The 14,212-nt window shown below is 42.2% G+C and overlaps 1 protein-coding gene across 1 annotated transcript in view; it reads left to right on the top strand.

Moving 5' to 3' along the window:
- LOC106959964 (titin-like) overlaps positions 1 to 14,212 on the top strand; it is a 159,879-nt gene that overhangs the window by 134,259 nt on the left and 11,408 nt on the right. Inside the window, exons 207-230 of the mRNA XM_015052845.1 lie at positions 163 to 750; positions 843 to 1,145; positions 1,314 to 1,610; positions 1,691 to 1,978; positions 2,098 to 2,403; positions 2,562 to 2,864; positions 2,940 to 3,245; positions 3,337 to 5,100; positions 5,197 to 5,490; positions 5,637 to 5,921; positions 6,034 to 6,333; positions 6,451 to 8,517; positions 8,642 to 8,944; positions 9,049 to 9,354; positions 9,561 to 9,851; positions 9,958 to 10,257; positions 10,470 to 10,775; positions 10,952 to 11,254; positions 11,405 to 11,686; positions 11,821 to 12,414; positions 12,538 to 12,825; positions 13,023 to 13,322; positions 13,423 to 13,725; positions 13,876 to 14,178. Coding sequence (XP_014908331.1) covers positions 163 to 750; positions 843 to 1,145; positions 1,314 to 1,610; positions 1,691 to 1,978; positions 2,098 to 2,403; positions 2,562 to 2,864; positions 2,940 to 3,245; positions 3,337 to 5,100; positions 5,197 to 5,490; positions 5,637 to 5,921; positions 6,034 to 6,333; positions 6,451 to 8,517; positions 8,642 to 8,944; positions 9,049 to 9,354; positions 9,561 to 9,851; positions 9,958 to 10,257; positions 10,470 to 10,775; positions 10,952 to 11,254; positions 11,405 to 11,686; positions 11,821 to 12,414; positions 12,538 to 12,825; positions 13,023 to 13,322; positions 13,423 to 13,725; positions 13,876 to 14,178 — 10,980 coding nt within the window. The remainder of the gene's footprint in view (positions 1 to 162; positions 751 to 842; positions 1,146 to 1,313; positions 1,611 to 1,690; positions 1,979 to 2,097; positions 2,404 to 2,561; positions 2,865 to 2,939; positions 3,246 to 3,336; positions 5,101 to 5,196; positions 5,491 to 5,636; positions 5,922 to 6,033; positions 6,334 to 6,450; positions 8,518 to 8,641; positions 8,945 to 9,048; positions 9,355 to 9,560; positions 9,852 to 9,957; positions 10,258 to 10,469; positions 10,776 to 10,951; positions 11,255 to 11,404; positions 11,687 to 11,820; positions 12,415 to 12,537; positions 12,826 to 13,022; positions 13,323 to 13,422; positions 13,726 to 13,875; positions 14,179 to 14,212) is intronic.

Here is a 14,212-nt window from a genome sequence, read left to right as displayed (position 1 = left end):
TACTTTAAAATTTCCAAAAAACATAATTTGTTTTTGTTTTAGTAAATTTCACTATTTTAGACATATTAAAAGTTTGGTGTTTAATCAGTTAAGTGTGTGTTAATTTTAAGGTATATTTTATCATTCTTCATAGTCTTGTACTGTTTTTTTTTTTTCTAACAGAGGCTCCAGAATTTGACTTAAAGAATTACCCCAAGAATACAGTATATGTAAAAGCAGGATCTGACCTGACATTTGAGATTCCTCTTACTGGCAAACCCATGCCAAAGGTGACAATATCCAAAAACAATGTTGTCATCAAAGGGTCCAAGAGACTTCTGACAGAAGTGACTCCTGATAGCCTACTTATAACTTTAAATGAAAGCATTTCAAGTGATGCTGGAAAATATGAAGTCACTGCCTCAAATGGAGGGGGAACAACCAAGATTTCTCTTATTTTCATTGTGCTGGATAAACCTGGACCTCCAGTTGGTCCAGTTCAGATTGGAGAGGTTGGAGAGACCACAGTATGTCTAAAGTGGGATCCTCCAGAATATGATGGTGGAAGTCCTGTTACCAACTATGTTGTTATGAAACGTGAAACAAGTACTCCTGCTTGGGTAGAGGTGTCAACTAACATCGCCAGGAGTGCTATCAAGGTGACTAAGCTAACCAAGGGGGAGGAGTATCAGTTCAGAATCAAGGCTGAGAATCGCTATGGTCTAAGCAGCCACATTGACAGCAAACCAGTCATGATCCAACTACCTTACAGTAAGTCATTGAGTCAGTTTGATAAAGATTTATCTGGTTTTATGACTCATTATTTTTCTTAACTGCTTTAACAAAATGTTGGTGTCTTTCAGTAATCCCGGGTCCTCCATCCACCCCATGGGTTAGCTTTGTTTCCAGAGAGAGTTTGACAGTGTGCTGGAATGAGCCAGTCAGTGATGGCGGAAGCCCTGTAGTTGGGTATCACCTTCAAATGAAAGAGAGAAGCAGCATCATCTGGCAGAAGGTTAATAAAACAGCAATACCAGGAAACCAGTGGCGAGTTACAAATATCTGTCCAGGCCTCATCTATGAATTCAAGGTAGCAGCTGAAAATGCTGCTGGTATCGGAAAGATGAGCAAGACATCTGAAGAGGTGCTTGCAATTGATGCCTGTGGTAAGTCTTTAATTTCATAGTTCAATTTTACCCTTATTAGACATGTTCAATGTATACATAATTTTATATGTAATGTTGGTAGATTTCTAATAAACATAGTATCCAAAGCTACTTTTAATGTATCCCTTTTTTCATTTGACTTGGATGTTTTCCACATTGATGTTGTAGATCCCCCAGCAAATGTTCGTGTCACAGAAGTCACAAAGAACTCTGTCAGCCTGACTTGGCAGAGACCAGCATTTGATGGAGGCAGCAAGATAACTGGCTACAGTGTGGAGAGAAGGGAAGCTCCTAATGGCAGATGGGTGAAGGCCAACTTTACAAACATCATTGAATTGGGCTTCACTGCATATGGACTCACTCAAGATGAATCTTATGAGTTCAGAGTTTATGCTAAGAATGCTGTTGGATCTGTCAGCAACCCTTCTCTTATTGCTGGCCCCGTCACCTGTGTTGATGCATGTGGTAGGCTATGGATTCATTTTTGCATATTTATGTTTTGTTGATAACTGTGGTTGATATTTACAATTATTTTTTTCTTACAGGTGCCCCAGCTATTGATCTTCCTCCTGAGTATCTGGATGTGGTCCAGTATAAAGCTGGGGCTTCAGTAAAACTTAGAGTAGAAATTTTTGCCAAGCCTCTGCCAACTATTGTGTGGCTCAAGGATGGAAAGGAGCTGGTATCCTCTTCTACAGTGTCTGTTGAAAGCACAACAGACTCTTCTGCTGTTTTGATTAAGGATGCAACTCGCTTTGACACAGGCTCATATGAGATTAAGATAAAAAATGTTTTGGGATCAGCTTCTGCTACAATAAGGATTGAAATCCTTGGTATGTTGAGCACTTAAATTTCTGCTGAGATCTCCTTATTTTATGAATCACCCAGTTTGTCAGAGGTTGATACAGGGATATACAGTTGATGATCATGTGTCTTTTGACTCTCTTTTTAGACAAACCTGGACCCCCCTCTGGCCTTATCAATTTCAACTCCATAACAGCAGACCGGATAATCTTCAGCTGGGAACCAGTTCCAGAGTCTGACCAGGGAGGTTCCAAAGTTACCCACTATATTGTTGAGAAGCGTGAAACCAGCAGAGTGGTCTGGTCAACTGTTTCAGATAGACATGAGAATACACACATCACAGTCGGAAAGTTGGTGCGTGGAAATGAGTATGTTTTCAGAGTGATGGGAGTTAACAAATTTGGAGTTGGAGAGCCTCTCGAGTCTGAACCGGTCATCGCTAAGAATGCCTTTGGTAAGTTTTTTTGTTCAATTACAATAAAGTTAATCCTTTCCTCATCAGTCATTACTAAATATCCTATTTTTCCATCTGTTTATTCTCACATTTATTTCATTATTGGCTGTCATTTTCATTTCATTTGCCTTAATATTTAATTTTGTCTTTTTCTATAGTAACTCCTGGCCAACCTCATACTCCGGAAGTAAATACGACCACCAAGACCACAATGCTAGTAGAATGGGACAAACCTGGAGTGGATGGTGGTAGCCCTGTGACTGGCTACTATCTAGAGAGACGGGATAAGAAGAGCTTGCGCTGGATCAGAGTGTATAAAGATCCGATCACTGACATCAAACAGATGGTGTACCACCTGACAGAAGGAAATGAGTATCAGTATCGTGTCTGTGCCATTAACAAAGCTGGGGAGGGACCATTCTCTGATGTATCAGACTATTATAAGGCTGCTGACCCAGTTGGTATGTGAAAAATAACTTTAAAAACAAATCATCACACTTAAGCTACTCCCCCAACTAATGATTTTAATTTCACAGATCCACCAGATGAGCCTTGCAAGCTAAAGGTTGTGGACTCAACAAAGACATCCATCACCCTGGGTTGGTCTAAACCTGAATGGGATGGAGGTAGCGAGGTTACTAGTTATATGGTGGAGAAGCTTGTTGAAGGAGAGAAAGACTGGGCCATGGTTACTTCCAAGGGTGAGGTTAAGACTACAGAGTACACAGTTCACGATCTAAAACCAGATACAAACTACTTCTTCAGAGTCTCTGCTGTGAACTGTGCTGGCCGCGGAGAACCTTTAGAGATGACTGAGCCTGTGCAGGCCAAAGATATCCTGGGTAATGTAAAAAGATTATTTAAAATTGCTTACATGCTTTGTTTGTTTTTTGTCAATCTGTGTAACACTGTAAATTTGTATGCCCTTCACAGAGGAAGCACAGATTGACTCAGATGTTGCCATGAGAACTCATTATATTGTCAAGGCTGGTAAAGATGTGGAGTTGTCTGTTCCATTGAAGGGCAGACCTGCTCCCACTGCTTCCTGGAGCAAAGGAGAAGAATGCATAGATCGCAATCCCAAATATGAGTTCCATCACTCAGACACAACAACTGTGCTCATTATGCGTGAAGTGACCAGACTTGACACTGGAAAATACACAGTCAAGATAGAGAATGGCGTCGGACAACCAAAAACACTATCTCTGTCTGTGAAGGTACAGGATACCCCAGCTCAGTGCAGAAACTTGGTTATGAAGGATGTTACCCGTGGAAAAGTCACCCTCTGCTGGGACCCTCCACTCCTTGATGGTGGTGCTGAGATCACAAACTACATTGTTGAGAAGAGGGACTCCTCTAAGAGATCATACTCTGCAGTGACAAACAAATGCACAAATACTACATACACTATTGAAGATCTCTCAGAAAAGACAACTTTCTTCTTCCGTGTCTTAGCAGAAAATGAGAATGGTATTGGTGATCCATGTGAAACACAGGAGCCTGTCAAGGCTACAGAAACTCCAGGACCAGTCAAAGAAATTTCTATGAAAGATTCATCTAAGACCTCTGTGACACTACAGTGGCTAAAGCCTGATTACGATGGAGGCAGCATCATCTCTGACTATGTCATTGAGAAAAAGCTTAAGGATGATGAGTGGTCAATGGGAGGAGTCAGCAGACAATGTGAATTTGAGGTCAAGAATCTCAAGGAGCACTCTGAGGTGTTCTTCAGAGTTGCAGCCAGAAATGAGAAGGGACAGGGTGATTTTGTTGAGCATGGCCCTATCAAGGTCATTGACTACATCATCACTCCTGAGGCAGACCTCAGAGAATACCCAGGTGGTAGCCTCAGTGTGCGTTTGGGTCATAATGTTCATATTGAGTTGCCATACAGAGGCAAGCCCAGACCTGCTGTGCAGTGGTTAAAGGACAGCCTGCCTCTGAAGGAAAGTGACCAAGTTCGATTTAAGACAACTGAAAACAAAGCCACTCTAATGATTAAGAATGTAAAGAAGGAGAATGAAGGTAAATACACCCTGAGTCTTGACAACAAGATCAACAGGAAATCTTTCCACATCTTTGTCGTTACTCTTGGTCCACCATCAAAGCCAGTTGGTCCCATTCGCCTGGATGAAGTCAGAGCTGACAATATCATGATCTCCTGGGATGAGCCTAATGATAATGGTGGTGGAGACATTACTTGTTACATAGTGGAGAAACGAGACACCTCACAGTCTAACTGGAAGATGGCTTCCTCCCATGTTGAGGGTACTCAGTTTAGAGTCCCCAATTTGATCAAGGGTGTCCAATACCAGTTCAGAGTGTGTGCTGAAAACCGATATGGTGTGAGTGAGCCTCTAATCTCACAAATGGTTATTGCCAAGCACCAATTCAGACCTCCAGGACCGCCAGGAAAACCAGTTGTTTACAATGTTACTAATGATGGCATGACAATCCAGTGGGAAAAACCAATCTATGATGGTGGAACCCCCATCCAGGGATATCATGTGGAGAAAAAAGAAAAGAATAGCATCATGTGGCAAAAAGTGAACACTGTCCTTATAAAAGAAATGGATTACAGGATTTTGGAACTCATAGAAGGTCTTGAGTACACTTTTAGAGTCTATGCTCAAAATGATGCTGGCTTTAGCCGAATGAGTGATGAAAGCAAGCCAACAATGGCTGTGAGTCCTGTTGGTAAGTCTTTGTGAAGATAATGCAAAATTATTTTGTTGGAATTATGTGTTTAGCATGATAGCTTATTAAATCTAATATAAATGCAATGTCTTTTAGACCCACCTGGCCAACCTGATTACATTGATGTAACCAGTGACTCAGTAACACTAAAATGGGATGCCCCTAAACGTGATGGCGGTAGCAAGATAACAAGCTACAGCATTGAGAAACGTCAAGGACATGGTCGCTGGTTCAAGGCCAATCTGACTGAAGTACATGACTGTCAGTACACTGTCACCGGGTTGACAACAAATGAGCGCTACGAGTTCAGAGTCATTGCTAGAAATGCAATAGGCATTGTCAGTCCCCCATCCAACTCTTCTGGTTTTATTGCTGTACGAAGTGAAAATGGTGAGTTACAAAAATTGTAAATATATTACACTAAAACTAATAGGTATAATGTATGCACACCAGTTTTTAGATTAATGTATTCAAAAAACAACTTACTATTTTTTACTGCTGCACGTTAAAAACTAACATTAATTTTCTTCAATCAGCTCCTCCAAATATTGAGTTTGGCCCCGAGTACTTTGAGGGTTTGACAGTAAAGGCAGGAGATAACATCCGGGTGAAAGTGACTGTCACTGGACGCCCAGTTCCGAAAGTTGTCTGGTTCAAAGATGATGTGGAGATTACCAAAAAGATGATGGACATTATTACTGTTCCTGGATCCAGCACTCTGTTTGTCCGAGATGCTGACCGCACACACCGTGGCCTATACACTGTAGAAGCTACCAATGGATCTGGAACCAAAAAGGAGACTATTCTAATTCAAGTACAAGGTAATACCAATATTAATTAGTCTGGTAATTAAATGCTTTTTGCCAGTGTGCTTTTTATTTATCCTTCTAGTCTGTTTTATTTTAATTATCTCAATGTGACTCTGTAATACAGACACTCCAGGGGAACCAGTAGGACCAATCACCTTCACAAATATCTCAGAGGGCAAGTGCACTCTGTCTTGGAATCCACCAGAAAATGATGGCTGCTCTGAGATTACACATTACATCATTGAAAAACGGGAAACTGCCAAAATTTCCTGGGCCTTAGTGTCTGATGAATGTAAGGAGTGTGCTTTTAATGCCACCAAGCTCATCAAGTCCAATGAGTACCAGTTCAGGGTGTCTGCAGTTAACAAGTTTGGTGTTGGTAGGCCCCTGGAATCCAGTCCTGTCATTGCACAATTGCAATACAGTAAGTAGAAAATTCCTAAAGTCTTGAAAATATACAAAATATTTTCTACATTTTATAGATTCTACTTAAATTGTTCATGTTTATTTGATTATTGATCTCCAAAATGTTTTCTCCCAGCAACTCCTGATGCCCCAGGAACTCCTGATGCCACTGAGGTGACAGGAGAGAGCATAACACTGTCCTGGACTCCTCCAACATCTGATGGAGGCAACCCTATTCAGCACTATATTCTAGAGAAAAGAGAAAAGAAAACCGTTCGGTTCTACAAGGTGATCACCAAAAAACCTATCATTGAATGTGCTCACAAGGTGCTTAACCTATCAGAAGATATGGAATACGAGTTCCGAGTCATGGCTGTCAACGACGCTGGCGTTGGGCCTCCTAGCAACATCTCTTTGCCAATCAAGGCTGCTGAACCTAAAGACATTCCATGTGCTCCATCTGTGGTTTGCGTGTCAGACTCCACAAACACTTCCATTAGTTTGGAATGGACCAAACCAGTTGATGATGGAGGCATGGAGATCATTGGCTACATCATTGAAATGGTGAAGGGAGAGGGCACTGAATGGAAGAGAGTAAATGAGGAACTTGTGTCAGAAACTAATTATGTGGTGAAAGGTCTACAGACAGGAGCTGAGTACAAATTCCGTGTTGCAGCAGTTAATCATATAGGCAGAGGTGAAGACAAGGAGATTCCAGAACGTGCTCAGGCTGTTGATAGGTTAACACCACCACAGGTGGACATTGATGCCACATTTAAGCAGACACACATAGTCAAGGCTGGAAGTTCTATATGTTTGGGCATTCACTTCCGAGGAAAGCCCATTCCTTCTGCTACATGGGTGAAGGAGGAAGGAGAGCTAAGTGGAATGTCAGAGATCACAACTATTGATGGTTACAGCTCTTTAAGCATCGAAAACTGCTCTAGATATGACACAGGCAAATACACAGTTAACCTGGAGAATTCCAGTGGTAGTAAGGCTGTTACCTTTGTGGTAAAAGTAATGGATACACCTGGACCGCCAGAGGCCGTAGCTTTCAAGGAAGTCTCCAGAGGATCAGTCACACTTGTCTGGAAGCCACCTGTCAATGACGGTGGAGCTCGTATTCATCACTATATTGTTGAGAGGCGTGAGGCTAGTCGACGGACATGGCAGCAATCTGGTGGCAAATGCACACAGGGTATTCTCAAGATCCAGGATCTGCTGGAGGGAGTTCCTTATTTCTTCAGAGTCTCAGCTGAAAACCACCATGGTCTGGGTGAGGCCTTTGAGCTAACTGAACCAGTCATTGCCACAGCAGAGCCATCATCTCCAAAGAGACTGGATATCATCGATACCACAGATAATTCTGTGTTACTAGGCTGGTTGAAGCCAGAACATGATGGTGGCAGCCGCATTCAGGGTTATCTTATTGAGGCTAGACCAAAGGGTGGAGACAAATGGGTAGTGGTTGGAAACACCAAGAATCTTACCTTTGCTGTTGAAAAGCTCAATAAGGGTGATGAGTATGACTTCCGTGTGAAGGCTAAAAATGAAGCAGGTTATAGTTTACCAAAGAAAACTCTGGCGCCTGTGCTGGTAAAGGAGCCTCATATTGAGCCTGCTGCTGACCTTAGTGAGATACCCAACCAGCTTATCACATGCAGGTCTGGCAGCACATTCACCATTGATGTTCCTATCAGTGGTAGGCCTGCTCCTAAGGTCTCATGGAAGTTGGAAGAAATGAGACTAAAGAACTCAGACAGAGTCACCATCAAAGTAACTAAAGACAGAGCTAGTATCTCAGTCAAAGAAGCCATGAGAGGAGATGGAGGAAAATACTATCTTACGCTGGAAAATGTAACAGGAACCAAGACATTTACGGTTGAAGTTAACGTTACAGGCAGACCAAGTCCTCCATCTGGACCAATTGAAATTTCCTCCATCTCCTCTGAGTCCTGCATTGTTAATTGGCAACCGCCTGAGGATGATGGTGGCACTGACATCACCAACTACATTGTGGAGAAGCGTGAATCTGGCTCCACGGCTTGGCAGTTGATCAACTCCAGTGTGAAACGCACATCTCTTCATGTTGGTCATCTGACCAAATATATGCAATACACATTCAGAGTCTCAGCTGAGAACCGATTTGGGGTCAGCAAGCCCACCGAGTCCGAGACGATCGTTGCAGAACATCCCTTCTGTAAGTGTTACCCTCAAGTTTTTTCTTTCTTTGAAATTATGTGGTTTTATACTACATTAATACATATCTCAAATCTTACAATCATTACTACACTGTAATAACCAAACTCTTTGTTTAAATACAGCACCTCCAGGACCCCCAACAAAACCTTCAGTCTTTAATGTCACAGCAAACACAATGACTCTAAGATGGGAGGAACCCTACCATGATGGTGGAAGCAAGGTGACAGGCTACTGGATTGAAAAGAAGGAGAGGAACAATATATTGTGGGTTAGGGAAAATAAGATCCCATGCTTTGAATGCTACTACAAGGTGGAAGGCCTAGTTGAAGGCCTGCAATACCAGTTCAGGGTTTATGCCATGAACAGTGCAGGACTCAGCAAAGCCAGTGAGGCCTCTAAGGGAGCAGTTGCTCAAAATCCAGTTGGTACGTTTTGCCAGAAGTATAATGTTACATATAGTATGATGTTTTTCTGCTAAGAAATGTGTTGTTCTATCCTATCTGACAAAAATCTTTTGACTGGCATTTAGATCCACCAAGTAAACCTGAAGTTACCAAGGTTACAAGAACCACTGTCTCCTTGAAATGGTCAGCTCCATTGAATGATGGCGGTAGTCCAATTGTTGGCTACATCATCGAACGAAAGCCCTACACTTTGACAGGCGAGGGCCGCTGGCTCAAGTGTAACTACACCAATGTAACAGATCATTTCTTAACTGTTACCGCCCTGGGAGAGGGAGAGGCCTATGAATTTAGGGTGATCGCAAAGAATGCCAACCAAGTCTTCAGCACACCATCTGAATCCACAGGGTCTGTGCAGTGCAAGACTGATTTTGGTAAGAGTTTATTCCATGGAAATCTCCAATACTCTATTAAGCACAACTTCAGACATGATAGTTAGATACAACTACATTGATTTTATTTTGTGCAATGTCTGTTTGAACATACTAACAGCCAGACCATGACCAAGGTACATCTGAATATGAGAACAGTAAAACTGAAGTGACGGTTGATAATTGTCAAATTTATGTCCACTTAACAGAACCACCAAAGGCCAATTTGGACAGCAAACTTCTCTCTGAAACTGTAATGGTCAGAGCTGGTTCAGACCTGGTTCTGGATGCTGCAGTGGGAGGTAGACCTGATCCAAAGGCTTTCTGGTCCAAGGGCAACAGGGAACTGGAGATGTGTGAAAAATATCACCTGCAGTACAGCCCTACCAGAGCTATGGCCATTATTAAATTTTGTGACAGAGATGATACTGGAAAATACATCCTAACAGCCAGAAACGTGAGTGGAACCAAGACTGCAGAGGTCAATGTCAAAGTGCTTGGTAAGTATTTTGTTTATTTGTTTACCATCTGAATTATTTGTAATTTGATAACTCTTGGCACATTTTTGCAAAGTGACTTACTCTAAATATGTCTGTTTTTGGCTAGACACACCTGGAGTGTGTGAAGGCAACATTGAAATCAGCAAGATAACAGAAGAGTCATGCACTCTAAGCTGGAAGCCTCCTCTTGAGGATGGCGGAGATGACATTACACACTACATTGTAGAGAGGCGTGATACCAACAGACTGAACTGGGTGATCATGAATGCTGAGTGCAAGGAGCTGACATGCAACATCACTGGTTTGTTCAAGAACACAGAGTACTTGTTCAGAGTTCGTGGAGTCAACAAGTATGGTTCTGGCGTTTATCTCCAGTCACAGCCGATGGTGGCCAAAAACACATTCAGTAAGTACAAGTGAAACTATTGAAAACAAATCCCTAAACGTGTGGATTTAGAATATCAAAATGCCACTTTAATTCACCCAGGATTATGTTGTCTATTCTATTGTCTCAAGGTATTTAAACTACAATCAAAAAGACTAATCTTACCAAAGAGAAAGGCATGAAACAAATCAGCTCACTACCACTAAAGTCTCTTTTTGTTATCTGTTCCTTAGCTGTGCCCACTCCTCCTGGAACCCCAGAGATCCTAGTTTCAGGAAAGGATTTTGCCACTATAGAGTGGCTAAAGCCAGAAAATGATGGTGGTAGCCCAATAACTCATTACCTGGTTGAAAGACATGAGAGAAAGAGTGCCCGCTGGGTAAAGGTGAACAAGGATGGTGCTCACCTGGATACCACTCTAAAGGTGGCCGGTTTGACTGAAGGCAACATCTATCAGTTCAGAGTAACAGCCATAAACAAGGCCGGCGAGAGTGAACCCAGTGAGGTTTCTCTGTATGTTGTCTGCAGAGTGCCAACGAGTAAGTTTCATCATTGCCTTGAATAACATGTTACTTAAGATGTCAGAATTTACCTTCATATTAACTTTAATCTGTAAGTGTCATGATATTTTTTAAGACAGTAGTAAAGAGTAAAACCATATGTTATTAGTAAATAATTTAGAAGAGCTCATATAAACTTACCTACCTTTTCGTAGGCACTCCCGCACCTCCTTCTATTCCTCGAATCATCGACACCCATGCTGACAGCATCAGCCTTGCTTGGTCTCGACCTGTGGAAGATGGAGGTGCTGATGTCATTGGCTACATTCTGGAGATGCAGGAAGCTGGAGCAGAGGAATGGAAGAAGGCCCATGAGAAGACCTTGCGTTCTGCAGAGTATGTGGTGACTGGACTTTCTGCAGGCAAGAAGTATTGTTTCAGAGTGGCTGGTATCAATGTCAATGGAACAGGAGACTTTAGTGAACCATGTGCTGAGACTGAGCCAGTGGAAAGAATTGGTAAGTGTTTGAACAGGCCTCAGAAAATAAGTCTAAATATCAGCTGATTTCATTGATTTGTTTGCATTTGTCCCACAACAGAAAATTTTGTGTACACTAAAAAAAGTTCCTTAGACCTGAATTTTGCAACACATCATCTATCTCTTACAGAACCTCCTGATTTTGAGCTCCACGATGACCTCAAAAAGACAATCTGCTTGCGTGCTGGTGGCTCCCTCCGCTTATTTGTCAGTGTCACAGGTCGTCCTGCCCCTACCATAACATGGAGCAAACCTGGTGTTGACCTCCATAATAGAGGCTTCATTGAGGTCACAAACAAATCCACCACTCTCATAATTGACAAGGTTCATCGCTATGATGCTGGCAAGTATACGCTGTTGGCTGAGAACACTGCTGGGAAGCAGGAAGTCAGTATTCTTGTCAAGGTTTACGGTATGTTAGTATTACTATCTATAAATAATATTATTTAATTCTTTGATTTCCATTATATATTTGATAGTGTTTTTATGAAGTTAACCCGATTTTTGAAAGTTTGTATTTTGACTAGAGACACTTTATATTCTTAGACACACCTGGACCAACTGGGCCAATCAAGATGAAAGAGCTCACTAAGGACTCTGCCACCATTTCCTGGGAAGCCCCAGCTGTGGATGGTGGTGCTCCTGTCAATAACTACATAATTGAAAGACGAGAGGCCTCAATGAGAGCCTACAAGACAGTAACTTCCAAGTGCAGTAAAACTTCCTATAAGATTGATAATCTGATGGAGGGAATGCTATATTACTTCCGTGTCCTCCCTGAAAACATTTATGGAATTGGAGAGCCCTGCGAGACTCCAGACGTCGTCCTGGTTTGTGAAGTTCCTCTTCCACCACATAAGTTTGAGATGTCAGATGTCACTAAGAGCACAGTCACTCTGTCTTGGGAAAAGCCAGAGCATGATGGTGGCAGTAGGTTGACAGGTTACATCATTGAAGCTTGCAAGTTTGGTACTGACAAGTGGATGAAGGTGGCAACACTGAAGCTCACAGACTTTGAGCACACCGTAGAGAAACTGAATGAGAAAGAACAATATTTGTTCAGAATTAAAGCTGTCAACAGCAGAGGAGCCAGTGAGCCAAAAGAACTTGTTGCTGCTGTCACTGTCCAGGAACAGAGAGGTAACAAAAGAAAAAAGCTCTGCTGCCCTTATTTTCATTTAAATCATTGCATAATTAAGATTTAGTGCAACATCCTGGCTGTTAATACTTCCCACTGAGGCAAACAATTTTTTTTTCTTTTAGTGATGCCTGCAGTAGACTTGTCCAGCATTCCCCAGAAGGTTGTTAATGTTTTGGCTGGTAAGACATTGGAGCTGGACCTCCCAATCATTGGCAGACCTCCTCCTGTTTCATCCTGGTATTTTGCGGACAACAAGATAAAGATAACAGATCGGGTGAAGGTCAAGAGCACTGGCAAGTTCTCCAAGTTAACTGTGTCTGACACTACCATTAATGACAGCGGTGACTACACACTAGAAGTCAAGAATGCTGTTGGAGTCATCACTGAGGTCATCAAGGTCATCATTCTCTGTAAGACATTTTTCCAACTATCATTTATTTATTTATTTATTCATTACTGTATTAATAGCCAAGTCAACACCAAACACATAACTGACATTTACTATTTAGTTAACGATCGTAGTCCACTTGAACTTTGTGTGTCATGAAAATATAACCTACAGGACACGTGTAAACTGACCATCATTTCTCTTTCTTCACTTTTTCAGCTAAACCAGATGAACCTCAAGGGCCTATACGATTTGATGAAATTGATGCCACTACTGTCACCTGCAGCTGGGATCCCCCAGTCAGAGATGGTGGAGCTCCCATTAGTGGTTATTTAGTAGAACAGCGTGATGCTCACAGGCCTGGCTGGGTGACTGTTTCTGACTCTGTGAGCAGACCGTTGTTCAGGTTTGAGAACCTCATTGAGGGAGATGAATATGTCTTCCGTGCAGCTGCTGTGAATCGCTATGGCACCGGAGAGTTCCTCCAGTCTGAGATTGTCACTTGTAGGAGCTTGAAAAGTAAGACTCTTAACATTAGCTATACATTATACTCTTGCTGTAAAATGCAGACCAGTATTATATGACAGCAGCAAAATGGTAACACAAGCTTCCTCCACAGATGTGCCTGGACCTCCTGGTCGTCCAATTACCTTTGATGTGTCTCGTGATGGAATGACTGTTGCTTGGGAGCCACCAGATGAAGACGGAGGTCTTGAGGTTTCTGGATACATCATTGAGCGCAAAGAAGTAAGGGCTGACCGATGGGTGCGTGCAAACAAGAACCCTGTCACTATGACCAGGTACAGGTCAACTGGGTTGATTGAAGGCCTGGAATATGAACATAGAATTACAGCCATTAACGCAAGAGGCCTGAGCAAACCAAGTTTGCCATCCAAGCCAGCAGTAGCAACAGATCCCATTGGTAAGCAAAAACTAACAAGACTTAAATATATAATTGGTTAAAATAAATATTAAAAAATCCCATCATTTAAAGTGTTGCCAAAACGAGAAGTAATGTTAAGCACAACTTAAGAAAGTCACAACATCTTGCATATGTTTTTTTCCTGTGCAGATCCACCCGGCTGTCCTCAAAACCCAAGAATCACAGATACTACCAAGTCATCTGTGTCACTTGCTTGGAGTCCACCTGATGATGAGGGAGATGCTAGAGTAGATGGTTATTTGATTGAGATGCAGAAGGTGGGCTCTGTGGCTTGGATCAAGTGCAACACCACTCCATCTCTCATATGCGAGTACACGCTGACCAACATGCCACAAGGAGAGGAGTTCAAATTCCGTGTAATGGCTTGTAATGCTGGTGGTTCTGGAGAACCTGCAGAAGTACCAGGAACGGTCAAAGTAACAGAAATGCTTGGTAGGAAACCACATCTACAACTGTGCAATCAGGT

The sequence above is a fragment of the Poecilia latipinna genome, unplaced genomic scaffold (assembly GCF_001443285.1).
Source record: "Poecilia latipinna isolate Pla-1442-1.1 unplaced genomic scaffold, P_latipinna-1.0 Scaffold1139, whole genome shotgun sequence".
Taxonomy (NCBI): domain Eukaryota; kingdom Metazoa; phylum Chordata; class Actinopteri; order Cyprinodontiformes; family Poeciliidae; genus Poecilia; species Poecilia latipinna.
The sequence above is the reverse complement of the archived record's forward strand: the minus strand, read 5'-3'. Positions and strand labels throughout refer to the sequence as shown.